Source organism: Acipenser ruthenus, chromosome 30 (genome assembly GCF_902713425.1).
Source record: "Acipenser ruthenus chromosome 30, fAciRut3.2 maternal haplotype, whole genome shotgun sequence".
Taxonomy (NCBI): Eukaryota; Metazoa; Chordata; class Actinopteri; order Acipenseriformes; family Acipenseridae; genus Acipenser; species Acipenser ruthenus.
Window position 1 is genome coordinate 10,064,208 of NC_081218.1, and position 15,396 is coordinate 10,079,603.

The following is a 15,396-nucleotide window of genomic DNA, read 5'->3' on the forward strand; positions in this document are numbered from 1 at the left end:
ATGTAGTTGTAAGTGGCTCTGCAGCTGATGCATAGTTCACACACCCTAGTCTCTGTAAGTCGCCTTGGATAAAGGCGTCTGCTAAATAAACAAATAATAATAAAAGTATGGGAGAAAAACATCAAACCTGCAAATACATTTATTGAGTAAATATGTATGACATGGTCTGCATAATATCAAGACCAGCTCACTGTGGGAAAGGTCCAGTTTAACCCTTAATTTAACCCTTAAGACTGAGTTCAATAATAATAATAATTTAGTCATTTAGCAGATGCTTTTATCCAAAGCGAATCATAGAGACTAGGGGTTTGAACTATGCTTCATCAACAACTGCTGCTGCAGAGACACTTCCAATAGGACCTTGTTTGTTTTACATCTCATCCGATGTACGGAGCACAAGGAGGTTAAGTGACTTGCTCAGGGTCACACACAGTGAGTCAGTGGCTGAGCTGGGATTTGAATCAGGAGCATCCTCGTATCAAGCCCTTTTCTTTAACCACTGTACAACCAAGCCTCACACTGATAGACTCCTGCATGGTAAATGATTTACTACCTTAAGGAAAAAAAATATACAGCCACACATTGTGTGTGTGTGTGGTGTGCAGGGTTGGAAATAAAGACTAAATGAATATGTAACAAGCTCAGGAATGGACTGAACTGCAATAGGACAGAGACGCGATCCACACTGTTATAAAAAACACATTACTTTACTCAATAACAAAAGTTGACAACATGCACTGGAATGATCTGCTCATGAATCTGCTTGATATGACTCAGGCTGCTCAGTAAATCCTGAGGCTCCTGGGTGATGCCAAGCTCATCGCTCACCTGACATGAGTTCTTTTATTCTGGTTTATCACTCCATATCCACTCATATAACTGAGAAAACAGTAGATTTACACCACAAAAAGCACGGACAAAGCCTTCTTGTTTCTAAGATTATAACAAAGCATCTAGTGGCACTACTACGGAAACAGAATATCTTTACGATAACCGAGTGTTTAAAACTACATGTAAACTTGGAACTCCTTTGTTAATTCTTGATACACACTCGTTGATTTGTTTTAAAGTCACTTGCGGGGCTGATTTCACGTAGCCTGGCACTGCAGGTGTCACCTTCAGAAACTCTGTCTCAGTGAGCTGGTGGAGAGAGAGGGCCAGTCCGATCGAAGCTGCAGGAGAGAGAGCGTCTATCCTGAGTCTCCTCTCTTAAAGGAGCCTCCTGGTACCCTCTCAGCGCATGCCGCTCCCCGTTGCTGCCTGCTGTTTGCGGAGCTTGCTGAAGAGCTCCAGGTACTGTGCCATGGTGTCCGACGGGCTGTACACCCCGTCTGTCTTCACACCAAACACGGACGGCACGCCGGGGATGTGAGAGGGCAGGAAGCTCTGCATGAACTCCATCAGCAGGTTCCAGCAGTCGTTGGCCGTGACGCACGGGCAGTACTCCACCTGCAACGAGAAACGAGACGCGGGCGTCACAAAAAAAAAAAAAGCACAGGGGCAGAACACACAGCCATCACTGCAGCTGAGGCGAAGCATGACAGGCAGGTACCTGTGTTGCAGGGAGTAGGATGGGCTTGGAACTCACGCTAGCCCCACGCCCAGTCCTGGGTTTCAGAAATGATTTCAATGATCAGGAACCACGAGTGTGATGTTGAATAAATTGTTATACCCTATAAGGTTGAGTTCACTTTGCATGGTGAATGATTCACTACCCAAGGGGAAATTAGTGAGCCTACAGACTGGTGTGGTATGGCTTATTGACACTGCGATGAGAAGCATGGTCAGTTTCAGAGCAGATTTACCAGGGGCGTGATTCTGTTCACTAGTCAGTAAGACAGTGATGTGGGCAGCGTGTTTTTTCTCTCACCTCCACGGTAATGCCACGTGCGCTGGACGCTATGGTGGCGGTGCCCACCTTGACCAGGAAGTCGCAGTACTGGTAGCGTGCCCCGCGGCTCTCCACCTTGTTGCTCTTGGCGTTCTGGAAGTAGCTCTTCAGCTTGATCATCAGCACGTCGAAGTTGGGGTCGGCCACCAGACAGGGTCCGTTCTCGAAGAGAGCAAAGCAGCTGAGTGGAGCCTCAGAGTTGTGCATGACGTACAGGAACTTGGGGGGCTGGCCTGCAGAGGGGACATTACGGCATGATTTCCCCCATTAAAGAAAGACGTGATAGTATAATGAATCTTGACAGAGTCATTCGTAAACCCGTGCCCATCTATTACATTGCTGCCTAATATGTTTCTGGAGTGTGAGATCATCATAGCACAGAGCAATGTGCTGCAAACTAGACTGATTAAATTATTTCACCCTCAACATGGAATGTAAATAAGACTCGCAGTTTCACTCATTCCCGGTTTTAATGTGAGCTTAATTAGCCAGAGTGTACAGGTAACTCACATGTGCCTTATTAAACTCCTAACAAAACCAGGAAGGGATCAAGCTGCTGTGCAATGGGAGTCTTATTTCCATCCCTGAATAAGATGCTTACTTCAGGCATTCCAGGTTTTGCTGCAAGCTTTTCCTCTCCATGCGAACAAGCGAAGCTGGATGAAATTCAACACGACTTTCGATGACAGCACAGTTTGACCCCGTTGGGTATGAGACACGAAACCGTACTGTCTGAGGAGACGGCATTACTCCCTCTCATCCCTGCAGTAACATTCCTCACCGGGACTGCCGATGGCCCCTGCGTGGTAGGTCTCGCAGTCCACACAGAAGTTCCCCTGCTTCACGGCACCCAGCTGCTCCAGCTTCCTGTTCAGCATCTCCACAGTCTGCTGCACGCTCTTCCCCTCCGCCACCGGAACCTGGGACACGCTGCGCGCACGGAACACAATGACAATCACACACACACACACACACACAGAGGGTTAGGCACATCAATTTGAATTCCATTTCCTTTTTAAAAACAACTCCCAATTCCAAGTGAAATTGATATTTTAGAGACGTAAGTGTTGTGATTGATCACCTGCTTTCATTTGAAAACCAATTCAATTGAATAACAGTGACTTCAATCGAAGTGATTTGTTGCCATGGCTAGAAACTCATTTTAATTGCAATTTTGATCAAAGATGTGATGGAGTTGATTAAAAGGGATTTGGAATTGATTTTAAAAAGGAATTGGAATTGAAAAACAGGAATTGAACCCAAACCTGCACATAACAGGGATGGGACGGAGACTCCCATTGCATCGCATTAAGATTCATCCCGGGTTTTACTGTGAGATGTATATGGAAATCCCAGGGTGTCTCAAAGCCTGGAATTGCGCAGACCGCGATGTAAATGGGTATCTTATCCAGCCCTGAAAACTGTTAATGCACACACGGCGTTCTCCCAGGCACGGTCTGTAGAGATCCGGCATCCAGGCGTGGCTACAGACTGCATGAATGAATTAATCTTGTAGTGACCGCTTTGAAAGCTCACACACAAGATAAATAAACAATTCGCTTTTTATAACATAACAGACAAGCTCGATTAATAACATGGCGAATCAGCGCCTGTGCAATTTGCACATTTGTAGTACAGAACATCATGGAGTAGTGAGTGTATGTTCGTGTAATTGCACTTTCCTGGTACTGTACAATAACACACACTAACAGTAACAGTCTGACAGGTTTCTGCAGCCTGCTCCTCAATCTGTTTTATTTTTTTATGGTGTATAAAGCGTTCTTACCAAGTGACTCCCATCGCACGTCAAAATCCAACTTCAAACGAGACGCTTCCTGCGTGAAAAAACATTTCAAACGCGAAACATCCTGTGTGGAGTTGTGCGGCGTAGCGGAAATGACATCACCTCTAAGCAAAAACAAACCTACCCTATAGTATTAAATAATAATAATAATAATAATTACGTGTTAGCTAAGTATTTTATATTACATTTTATTTATTGTAAAAAAATAAATAAATAAAAAAACAACAACACAAAATGAAATACAATAAATGTCGCCATGATTGTGAGGGGCGGCGTTGTGTTAAGCTAACATTTCTCCAAATGCGCATGCGTGTTATCTAGCCAACGATATTTATGTATCTGTGGCGCTACAGCGGAAGAGCTGAGGTTGTTTCACTTCGCGCATGCGTGTCTGTTTTGCTCCACGTTTGGACCCCATGTGCGTTCTGAGAATAACACCAGGGACTTGAACGTGCAACACGTGTGTACCGGATTACAGTTAAAAAAACAAAACACTAACAGCCCGCTGAACCGAGCACACCGGTCTGAAACATGCCGAAATCGAAGAAATCCAGAGGCGGGGGAGACAGGGGCGATCTGAAAACCATGAAGGGTATGCCGCTGGCTGATCAGATACTGCAGGGCGGTGCAGTGAGGCCGAGCGGCCGGGTGAAGAGCCGAGACCACCGGGAGGAGGGAGAGGACCAGTACGTCAACGAGAAGCTGTCCCGGAAGATCCTGGAACAGGCCAGGATCCAGCAAGAGGAACTGGAAGCGGAGTACGGGACCGGGAGCAAGGCGGAGAGGAAAAAAACACAGACCACTGTCCTGGGTAAGAGAAGAATGCTACCGCTGACTGTGCGGACCCTGCAATACCGCTAGCGAATATATTCTGCGGCTCTGTCGAGAATCCTTGGAATAGGAGTTTAAAAACGACAAACTAACAAAAAACGGAATTGTTCGAACCAGTAGGAAATCGTAGTAGCAGCAGTTAGTGATTTCCTATACCAGTACAAATTCTACTACCAGTAAGAACCCACTGAAAGACTGCTGCCAGGGGCCAGAAGAAAAGAGCAATACTTTTGTTTTATTGGCTGGGGTTAGAGAAACTGAGATGGGTGGTTATATTATGAATTTGTTTTGTACAGCTACCGGCAACACCGGTGTTGGCACATACCTGGGTCGACTGTGCAAGCTAAGCTATATAAAACAATGCGTGCACAAGACTGTTTAAAAGCGATATACACAGATATATCCAATGGAGTAAATGCCGGTCACTGTCATGTTGTCGATAACAGTTTTGTATCTTAGAGACGCACTCAATGTAGAAAAATTTCAAATAGAAGGCTCTCTTAAAGCGCATTGAAGATGGTGAAAAATACTTTCTATCGAAACATTGCCCATAATTTCATGTGAATTTATTTTTGTGCTATACAGCAGACCTGTTATAATTGCAGCAGAATGGTTTGCCGAAATTATAATTACAATGGTATTTAGTTCAATTACAGTTAGTTACGCAGCAGTAATTATAATTAAAATTACAATTACACTAAAGTAACGTAAACTACAAACATTACTGTATTGTAAACAATCGGGCAGCAATCACAGCAATACAGAAACATACTATATCATTTTTTCCAAACGAATGGGGTCACTATAAGACAGATAAATGCGTTGTTAAACACTTGAAATGTACCCCAGGTGTGCTGTACAGGCTGTGCCTCCCTGTCCTGGTTCTGACCCGGCATGTTCTTGTGTGTCGACAGGTTCTGGGTCCCGGGACTCTGACTCGGAGGATGATTGGCCCTGCCTGGGGTCTCATGCTGGCAGAGAGGAGGAGGAGGAGGGGTGTGGGGGCGCAGCTGTGCAGGTCGACACGGAGGATGAGAAGGCCATCGAGATGTTCATGAACAAGAACCCGCCTCTCAGGTACTGACCCAGCCGCACCACAAACTGAAGGCCATGTAACCCCACTGCAATCTTGTGTGGCCAGCTATAGTTAGGGTGTGACTTCCTAGCACTATCACCTATGGTAGTTCATGTGTATGCATTTTGTATAGAGGAGTGATGAAAATCTCCAAGCATTTTACAAAGCAATTGTAAATCCATTTTACTGCAGCTGGTATTCCAGAGGTGAAAATAAGACTCCTGTTGCATAGCAGTTTCACCCATTCCAGGTTTTACTACAAGCTTGGTTAGCCGCAATGTCTTATTGAACTCATAGTAAAACCAGGAATGGATCGAACTGCTATGCAATAGGAATCTTATTTGCATCCCTGCCATCCAACCAGCCATTTCTGCGCTCAGTTGCTAGAGCTAACAAGGAGTAAGAAAATTAAGCGCTCTTTTAACGGTGAAGCCTGGAAACGGCTTCAAATGCATTGCAAACGGGGGTCTTATCTGCTCCCCTGCCCCTCCTCTCCTGGCAGACAGACGCTGGCTGACATCATCATGGAGAAGATCACAGAGAAGCAGACGGAGGTGGAGACGATGATGTCCGAGGTGTCGGGGGTGCCAATGCCACAGCTGGACCCCAGAGTGCTGGAGGTGTACAAAGGGGTGAAAGAGGTGAGGCGGGGGTAACCGAGCCTGGGGAGCAGGGGGGGGGTCTTCATAATGAGTAACCTGGAAAGAAGTGCATTCAGATCGCTAAGTGTAGAGATCAGGGTTGGGGCCTGCTTTTCAATTCCAATTACATTTTAAAATCAATTTCCAATTCCAATTCAAAGGAATTGGGATTGATATTTCAGAGACACAGTAATTGTTGTGATTGTTCAATTGCTTTCATTTGAAGCCAGTTTAATTCACTGAGAGTGACTTCAATTGAAGTAATTTGTTGCCTCTCTGCAGCATCATCCTGTATTTGTTCACAGACACATCTTCTCTAACTTTTAGAAGCAACAACACATATTACGTTCTTGACAGTAAGTTAATATATAGAAGACACGTTTTTAATTTCATGGAGTATTCGATTTCAATAAAATATTATCGATTTACTTATCGTGGGATCCCAATCGATAGATTGTCATTATCGTTACAAGCCTCGTTTTTATGAAATCACATGACTTGAGCTCAGTACTTTATCCCAAGGGACAATACTACTCAAACAATCAACACAGCTATCTGCTCACTATTTCAAATGCAAATAGCATTATCTATGTTAGGGCTTTTCAGTTAAGCCTCAAAATAGCAATCGATTAATTGGGCACACAAAATGTAATCGTTCGAGTAAATATCGATGATTGTACCGCCCACATACATTTCAATCCATTCCTCTTCCCCCTGACGTGATTATTTTAATATCAGTGCAGTTTTAGTAAAAGCTTCTGCACAACAATTGAATGCGAGGGGTAAAAAAAAACAAACATTCACAACAAGCCTAAAGCAAGTTTAACACACTACAGGGGTAAAATATTTATTCCAAACAGATTACAGTACTCCTCTCTCTCTCTCTCTCTCTCTCTCTCTCTCTCTCTCTCTCTCTCTCTCTCTCTCTCTCTCCCCTCTCCCCCCCCCCCCAGGTTCTCTCTAAATACCGCAGTGGGAAGCTGCCCAAAGCGTTCAAGATCATCCCAGCGCTGTCCAACTGGGAGCAGGTTCTGTACATCACTGATCCTGAGGGCTGGTCTGCAGCCGCGATGTACCAGGCAACCCGGTAAAGAGCTGCACTGTGGACCGGAGGGGAGGGGTTGCCCTTTCTCCTGCACCCTGTAGTGCGAGATAGAGATAGAGATAGAGATAGAGAGAAAGCTGGGTGCTGAAATTAGTGTGGATTTAAACTTTGCAGCTGTTCCCCATCTGGCCCTTTAAGCACTACACATTGGACTCAGGGGGTTGGGGGTTTGGGAGAATTTTGAATCGGATAGTGTGTTTTAGGTGGTGTGTCGTCAGCTCACTGATAAACCACCGTCCTCTTCCTGCAGGATCTTCTCCTCCAACCTGAAGGAGCGCATGGCTCAGCGCTTCTACAACCTGGTGCTGCTGCCCCGCGTCCGAGACGACATCGCGGAGTACAAGAGGCTCAACTTCCACTTGTACAGCGCGCTGAAGAAGGCGCTCTTCAAACCCGGAGCCTGGTTCAAAGGTGAGGGGCAGCGCACGAGAAATCACGCTCTCCGTGGAGAATTCCAGCACGTCTTGCCCTGTGTACAGATGCCATCCTGTGCACAGAACACAGAGGACGGAACTCTGAAGTTAATAAAAGAAACTTGATCTCTGTTCTTGTGGTTTATAATACGTTTAGTCCTGTAGTGTGTCACTTATTATGAACGTAAATCAGGAATGGGAAATAAGACTCCTGTTGCATAGCAGTTTCACCCATTCCAGGTTTTTATATGGGCTTCATTAGCCACCAGTGTATAGGCAACAAGCTTACTTGTTAAACTCCTTGTAAAACCAGAAATGGGTCATTGGGAGTCTTATTTCCATCCCTGTAACAGATAAACATTTCACTCAGCTTGAGCAGCCAGGCATTTGGACTCAAGTGTTTTTCGGTGTCTTTAAGTTTCTTGTAGTATGTGTAAATGCAGCCCCAGCTTGTTGTTGTGATGTGTATTAATAAGTGAGCCTCGCTGCCTTGTCCCTGTGCAGGAATCCTGATCCCGCTGTGTGAGTCTGGGACCTGCACCCTTCGCGAGGCTGTGATCATCGGCAGCATCCTCACAAAGTGCTCCATCCCGGTGCTGCACTGCAGGTACGCGAGCGGACAGCCCTCTCAGCTTCATAAGTGAATGCTGAATGCCCGTGCTTTCTTAAATTGGAAATATGTCAGCTGAAGTTATAAACAAAATCCATTCCACCCGTTAATTCTGTCTTGTCAGTTTTTCCCTGCCATACATACAATACAAACATGCAGTGTTTCAGCTATCTGTGGTAATGCGAACTACCTTTCAGTCTCTTTCAGCTTTTCAAGTATAGCGTCCAATACCAGTGTTTATTTTTTTTAGTAAACCATCTTTTCATGCATTGCAGTTGTCTGGTCTAATAAAACTTTTTTTTTAGTTGAAACTTTTCTTAACTTTGAAGTGTCGCTGCAGTTGATTTATTTAGTGTGGTTCTGTCTGTGTAACCCCCTCCCTCTCCTCCCTCCCCCAGCGCAGCGATGCTGAAGGTGGCTGAGATGGATTACAACGGAGCCAACAGCATCTTCCTGCGGCTCATGATCGACAAGAAGTACGCGCTCCCCTTCCGCGTGATCGACGCCCTGGTCTTCCACTTCCTGCGTTTCCGTAGCGACAAGCGCGAGCTGCCCGTGCTGTGGCACCAGAGCCTGCTGACCTTGGCACAGCGCTACAAGGAGGACCTGTCCTCCGAGCAGAAGGGGGCGCTGCTGGAGCTGCTCAAGGTGCACACACACCCCAGTATATCTGCAGAGGTCAGGAGGGAGCTGGTTAACTCCAAGTGTCGAGATCTGGAGACTGCTGAGCCACCCATGGCTTTGGACTGACCCTAAAACACACAGTGCACAGATTACAAGATACACGGCCTTGAGGACTCTATAGTGTGGACTGGTTTTCATATGGCTGTATCTCTTGCACTCTTCTTATTGAGATGGGACATATAATGTGAGGCTTGTAACTGCAGCTTTACCATGAGGGATTGCCTGTAGATGCTGTTGTGATGCTATGTGCCAGGAGTGCTTATCATTGTGTGTAGTGTTCTGTACAGACTGGGGTTCACAAAAGGTTATAATTAAAGATAACTAATTTGAGGTGATGTAGGTTCCCCACCCAATATCTCAATGGACTGATTTAAATGCACAGAATTAAACCAGTTGGATGGAGATGTATCCCACAGGAGCAGCCTGGTCATTTTTACACACAGATTTGTAATTTAAAAGCTGCAGTCATTATGTGTAAAATTATACATTCAGATGTTTGGTTTCTGTTTATCGAGGATTGTCGCTCCTTCCCACCCATCTGTCTAATCCCACTAACACACAGGTCTGATTAAAAGTGGAACTAACAGTGCGTTTAAAAACAAACAGGTTTCAGGTACCGTGTATAGACTGTTCTGCAAGAAACTGAGACAGACACAAAAAGAAGTGCAATGACTGGCCAGCTTATTTTTAATTGTTTTTATTCATTTCATTTTGAAACCTCAAACAGAAGCAGCATTTTTTTTTTTTTTTGGTTCAGAACTATGTTGATATGCAGCAGACACTTGTGAGGCAGTGTAAGAGATGAGATGGGATGTCCTTTTATAAACAGAGCACCCAGACCGCTGCTAGATTGGCCCTGGCTGGGTATTACAGCACTCGGGCAGGCTCATGGGAAACAGCAGCTCTCTGCAGCGTAAACCCTAAACTTCTCAGAGAACAATGGCTTTACAAAAACAAAAGCCAACCAATACAAAAATTCAAAATTGAATACAGCCTTTTTTTTCTGAAGCTATAAAACATTGGCACAACAGCAAAAACAAAAACAACTTCAGTGCATTGACTAGTGGGGGTGAGATGACCACTCCCCCTAAAAATTGGGGCAGGACTGATGTAACAGGAACAGCACGCTACAAAACGTTGTAGCTTTCATTCTCAGTCCTGCACCCTGACAGTGCTTGTGCAGTAACAGCAGCCTTCACAGTTGTTTCTCCGTGTCTCTCCCCCGGGTGCATCAGGCAGTGGGTACAGAATCCTCCCCAGCCTCCAGCTCCCTGGTTGGGCTGGGGGATAGAAGCACATCCCAGAGATCGGTGGGGGTCCTGGGGGTGCTTTGCTCAGGGCTCTCCGACAGGCTGCCCTCCTTGGGCAGGTTGTATTGGAGTGCGTTCTCTATTTGCTCCAGGCAGGATCGCAGGCAGTCCTAGGGGGGGAGGAAAACAGCCAGCGTTACAGGGTCCACTTTTAAAAACAGCACCCAACATACACGTTACACTTATTACAGCCAGGGGACTTGGAATGGATATTTTAGAGGCAGAATTGTTGCTTTAATTTGAAGCTAATTGACTAAAAGCGACTTCAATGTAAGTTATGTGTTGCCACTGTGAGAAGCTCATTTTTAAAGAATACTGCGGATTGCAGTTTTGATCAATGATGTGTTGGAATTGATTAAGAGGGAACAAGAATTGAGGATTTGACCCCATACCTTGGTACTGTTGCTATTAATGTATAGAGTATTATTAATGTGCAGGGTTTGCTGTTAACTGTAAGTGAACATGTGTTTTCATACTTTTTTTCTTTGTTGGGACAATTAGTTACTTGATTCCCCCCAGCTTGGGTTGTTATAATCGATGGGGCAGCAGTGCACGTTTCACAATCCATGAAAGCAAATGGAAATAACACTTTGCAGTCGTGATAGCAAGAAACGCACACGTGCAGCGAAGCCTGATTCATGCATAGACACGATCAGAAATACCCTGGTCCTCCAGCATGCATTCGGGTGAATAAACCCTGCCTCAGAAAAGCTGTGCTTGGCAGTTTTCAGAAAGGTTTCCGTTGAGAGCGCTGGGACTGCAGTGACTGAGCTGGTGCTCGTTCCCCTTGCAAGCAGGGGAGGTGGGAGGTGTGGACCAGCAGTTCTGAGAAGCAGGGAGGATGTGGGAGAGCTTGTCATCTTGCACCACACCGTCGTGGAAACAAACTGCCTTCAGAGCAGAACGGTGTGCTGACTAGGGCAGGGGCTTGTTAAACTGACAATGTATTTTCATTATTTACATACATGAATCTACCAGATGTAAAGTCAAGGGTTTTCTTGCTGTAGTATCAGTAAATGCTGACCTATAGCTTTTGTGAAAGCTGTGCCTCGTACGTGAAGTATTCCTGACTAAAATGAATTCCTGCACACGGGAGCTCACCACGTCAGTCGCTGTGATTGTAGCGAGCCGCTCCAGCAGCGAGTCATTGGAGAGGGCGGGCTCTGGGATCTCAAGCCCTCGAATCGCAGCTGCAACGCTGCCCGACGCGATCATGGAGGGCGGGCACATCCAGAACTTCAAATCTGGAAACAAGAACCCGTTACAATGTGGAGCCCCGAATGTGTTCAGAAAAGAAATTCACGTAACACGTTCTTTTTGTATTTCATATTTCAAATTTGACAGTAGTTGGCATTAAAGTATTAATGCATTGGTGCTGCACTGTACAATATAACAGGACACTGAAATGTAAAAACCCATGTAGATCTCCATAATGCAGAGAGTAACAGATCTGTAAGATAGGAATTTTGCCTACAAGTGACAGCCAAAAATGAAATGTTTCCTGTGAAAGTTGTTACAGCTTTAACGGCACTACTGCAGGAGGTATATTTACAGAAAAACTGCTCCAGATTCTTTTTCCATGTGTATCTCATGTGAAGTACAGGAGACCCACTTGCCCATATTTACACAGATCATCTCTGAGTGATTCTCACATCTCATACTGCTAAACAAGGCTGAAGTCAGGGTGAAGTGATTTTTCGTTTACCACTTGCAGGGGTTGGGGTCAGTTCCTATTTTTCGATTCAAATTTCTTTTAAAAATCAATTCCCATTCCTTCAAAGGAATTGATGTGTGAGACCTTTTTGCGATTTTTCAGGTGTTTTCATTTGAAGCACCAATTGACTAACAGTGAGTTCAATTGAAATAATGCGTTGCCACTGTGAGCTCCTTTTAACAGAATACTGCTAATTGCAATCTTGATCAATGATGTGTTGGAATGGATTCAAAGGGAATAGGAATTGAAAAACAGGAACTGACTCCACCCCTGAGCACTGGCACGGGTCGTTTTTGCATGTTTCATTTTTGTATGGCTTTAACTGCACTGTAACGCGCATGGTTGTCCCTGCTTGGTTGTGGGGCGAGGCCCAGCTGCTGCAGTACCTATGGCACACATGGCAATGAAGACGTGGGCGTGCTTGTGGACCAGGGCCAGCTTGGCACTGGGCATGGGGGGCAGCCTCTGAAGAATGAGTTCCAGGAAGTCGCTAGCCACCACGGACGCCAGGTCCCACTTCAGCTTGCCAGCGACCACCAGCTCCCAGTCCTGTGAACAGAACCACAGCATTACATCCACTGGGACATGAAGGAATAGGCGCAACCCACACAAAGCACAGCATGCAGCTCGGCACAGCCGCTATCTAGTTACATGCAGTGCAGCAGGGTCCTCCAGGTTTCAAAGCAATTAACTGTCCTGATGGGACTGCCAATTACATTCCAAGGATGCTTTAGAAAGGATTTTCTTTTTTTGAATCACTGTCTAACTTTACTGGTAGCTACTACAAGGACCTAAGAACTTACATGAAAATCGGGTAGTTGTTTGCTTGTATGTGTTTTTACAGTAATTCAGGTCCATGCTATCCGGGCTGAGGATCAGATGCAGGATGGAAATAAGACCTGTTGCACAGCAGTTTGATGCATTCCTGGTTTTACAAGGAGTTAAATCAGACGCACCTGAGCTTGTTACCTACACACTGTGGCTAATCAAGCTCGTAGTAAAACCTGGAATGCGTGAATCTGTCATGCAATAGGTCTTATTTCCATCCCTGGTCAGATGGTCTGGTTTTACTGTAGCTGGACCACTGGACAGAAATTGAGAGGAAGCAACAGGGACCCTGAGTTCTATAGAGCTGTATTTTAAATATATGCTTTTCTGCCAAATTAACAAAAAGCAAAGCAAAGAAGCAAAGGATATTCAACAGAAGGACTCTGGAGATAATGTTGTCACTGTGTGCGTTTGGTGATATTCACAGCGCATTTACTGCAAGACAGCGCGGTCCCAGGAGCACCCTTACCAGCAGCTCGCGCACAGAGACCGCGCTGTCCGAGTAGATGGAGAGTTTCTCTGCGGTCAGGGGGACTGTCTCGCGGAGTTTGGAGGCCAGGAACATGCAGACGGTCCCCAGCAGCTGCAGGTGCTCCTTCCCCACAGGTGTGCAGCACAGGTACCTGTCCAGGTAATTCATGGCCACCGGAAACACCTCCTCCTCGCATTTCTGATCCTCGCACACCTGAGGAGACACAGCGGTTGGAATTGAGGACAGCTTCCCCATGTCATGCATTTACTTTGGAGCGGGGAGTTTGCACAGTAGAAAATATAGGCCACTGTAACTGACAATGCCTGGTTGAGGGATTGCAGGAGCGCTTTTTTATAAATTGGCTAAACCTTTTTTTTTTTCTCCCTGTTTTATTTGTGATGTATTTTAGGTTGGACAAAAGTAGTTCCTTAAGAAGAAGTTCTCATTTTCCCCTTTGATTTCCTTGAGGTGTGTAGGGATATGATGTCCTGCTTCTGGTGATAAACTCTGCTTGTTAAGGATTACAGCCAGTTGTTTATTTTTGCCAATCAGCTTGCATGCATTTCAAGCCACTGAAATACAATTAAATACGTTATTGCTGTCTGCAGGCCACCATAGTTTAGCAATGGCTCTTGTCTTATTTAAAAGCACATACTGCCCTTTCTAATTGGTAGATACAGTATAATACAGGGCTTATATTACAATATTATAATACAATATTATAATACATGTAATATTGCAAAACGGTGTTATATAAGTATTGTCATTTCACAATAAAAATAAAACTATATTCAACAACTACCTGTAGATGGCAGACTGACTTTTTTAATATCTAGTTTTACACATCGGACTTGATAACTATGAATTAAATATTAAACTGTATTAATATAAATTACTCATTTAAATCGAGCTGTAGTATATAAAAATAAACACAGAAACGCTATGAAAAGTAACCCTTGATCAATTAAAAAGAAATATTGCATACATTACATATTCTAAACGGCATGTTTCTAATAAAGGTTAAGATTATGAGATTCAGCGGGTTTAAATCAAACACACTAACTGATTTAAATCTGCTAAACTTAAAACCAAAACTTTGATTTTTTGTTGTAAGTTTTACTATTCCCACGAGCTTCTAAATAATAATCTTTACAAAAAAAATATGAAAATATATTTTAGGTTTTTAGTAACTGTAGCAAAATCCTTGTATTACTTTATTTACGACTGACCCCGGTCCAAAAATATATGAAAAAATAACCTAGTTCCTGAACTGATCACAACATCCTACCTGTATCATCCACAGCGCTAGTAACCTCCGCATACCCGGCTGTATCTCTCGCTGGACGCTGCCGAAGCAGGCGGGCCGCCGCGGGAGCTTCTCTTCCAGGGAGAGAAGGTTCCGGAGGACCCGTTCGTCCTCGAGCAATGTCGGGTCCGATTTCGCACGGAGTACCGGCACAGTCCGGCTCCCACCGGCGGGATGTCGCGGTTGACTGAAACAGCTGTCCTCTAAACACAGTAGCTCCATAACCATAAAACTGGGGATAGGCACTGCAAAACTACTGCCGGGTTTAAAAAAAAAAAAAAAAACAAGTGGAGCTGTGTGTTCGGTGTGGCTCTCCCTGGTGCCCGGTTTTGGTGACACCTAGGCGGCAGTAACTGGGGGGCGAGGAGGGTGTCGGGCTGGTACTGCTGTGCTCCGGTAGGGGGGTTACGGGAACTGAGACACGGTCTCGACTCCAATCAAACCCCAAAAGCGTCTTTCTGCCGTGCCTGTACAGTACGTCTTCACAGCACCCTCAACAACTGTAACCCCGCTTCTGCAACCCAGAAACGCCAGCTATATATGCCCAGTGACGTTACCATTGGTAATACCAACCTCCGCCAATGAGAGAACTCCCTGAGTCCATTTTTGTGAGGGGCATAGTTCTGAGCACAGACAGTATTGTATTTTTTTGGTTTTGTTTTGTTAATATCGTTTGATATGAATATTTGTATACATATAAACATTGAAATGC

At 45.0% G+C, this 15,396-nt stretch overlaps 3 protein-coding genes across 3 annotated transcripts; 1 reads left to right on the plus strand and 2 right to left on the minus strand.

Moving 5' to 3' along the window:
- Nucleotides 1-688: 688 nt before the first annotated feature.
- On the minus strand, nucleotides 689-3,976 carry LOC131702738 (mediator of RNA polymerase II transcription subunit 20-like). The gene is made up of 4 exons (XM_059004660.1): nucleotides 3,678-3,976; nucleotides 2,673-2,821; nucleotides 1,871-2,124; nucleotides 689-1,449 (listed from the first exon to the last, which is right to left on the minus strand). The coding sequence occupies exons 1-4, from the start codon at nucleotides 3,689-3,691 to the stop codon at nucleotides 1,234-1,236; spliced, it is 633 nt and encodes a 210-aa protein (XP_058860643.1). The 5' UTR covers nucleotides 3,692-3,976; the 3' UTR covers nucleotides 689-1,233.
- A 91-nt stretch (nucleotides 3,977-4,067) lies between these two features.
- Nucleotides 4,068-9,402, plus strand: LOC131702737 (bystin-like). Its single transcript, XM_059004659.1, has 7 exons — nucleotides 4,068-4,506; nucleotides 5,441-5,603; nucleotides 6,104-6,242; nucleotides 7,196-7,329; nucleotides 7,598-7,758; nucleotides 8,265-8,367; nucleotides 8,769-9,402. Exons 1-7 carry the CDS (start codon nucleotides 4,227-4,229, stop codon nucleotides 9,118-9,120), a joined length of 1,332 nt encoding a protein of 443 aa, XP_058860642.1. The 5' UTR covers nucleotides 4,068-4,226; the 3' UTR covers nucleotides 9,121-9,402.
- Nucleotides 9,403-9,598: 196 nt separating this feature from the next.
- On the minus strand, nucleotides 9,599-15,210 carry LOC117433893 (G1/S-specific cyclin-D2-like). Its single transcript, XM_034056319.3, has 5 exons — nucleotides 14,667-15,210; nucleotides 13,376-13,591; nucleotides 12,465-12,627; nucleotides 11,466-11,608; nucleotides 9,599-10,474 (listed from the first exon to the last, which is right to left on the minus strand). The coding sequence occupies exons 1-5, from the start codon at nucleotides 14,910-14,912 to the stop codon at nucleotides 10,286-10,288; spliced, it is 957 nt and encodes a 318-aa protein (XP_033912210.3). The 5' UTR covers nucleotides 14,913-15,210; the 3' UTR covers nucleotides 9,599-10,285.
- Nucleotides 15,211-15,396: the final 186 nt, after the last annotated feature.

Bases quoted from the DNA above. Each gene is read 5' to 3' on its own strand.
- LOC131702738 (XM_059004660.1), bottom strand. The intron at 2,125-2,672 runs GTGAGGAATGTT...TCCCCTCTGCAG, and splicing joins AGGGGCCATCGGCAGTCCCG to GCCAGCCCCCCAAGTTCCTG. The intron at 1,450-1,870 runs GTGAGAGAAAAA...TTCTCGTTGCAG, and splicing joins CACGTGGCATTACCGTGGAG to GTGGAGTACTGCCCGTGCGT.
- LOC131702737 (XM_059004659.1), top strand. From the start codon at position 4,227: ATGCCGAAATCGAAGAAATCCAGAGGCGGGGGAGACAGGGGCGATCTG. The intron at 7,330-7,597 runs GTAAAGAGCTGC...CTCTTCCTGCAG, and splicing joins GCGATGTACCAGGCAACCCG to GATCTTCTCCTCCAACCTGA. The intron at 8,368-8,768 runs GTACGCGAGCGG...TCCCTCCCCCAG, and splicing joins ATCCCGGTGCTGCACTGCAG to CGCAGCGATGCTGAAGGTGG.
- LOC117433893 (XM_034056319.3), bottom strand. From the start codon at position 14,912: ATGGTTATGGAGCTACTGTGTTTAGAGGACAGCTGTTTCAGTCAACCG. The intron at 13,592-14,666 runs GTAGGATGTTGT...GTGTCTCCTCAG, and splicing joins TAGCGCTGTGGATGATACAG to GTGTGCGAGGATCAGAAATG. The intron at 10,475-11,465 runs GTGAGCTCCCGT...CTCCCCCCCTAG, and splicing joins CAATCACAGCGACTGACGTG to GACTGCCTGCGATCCTGCCT.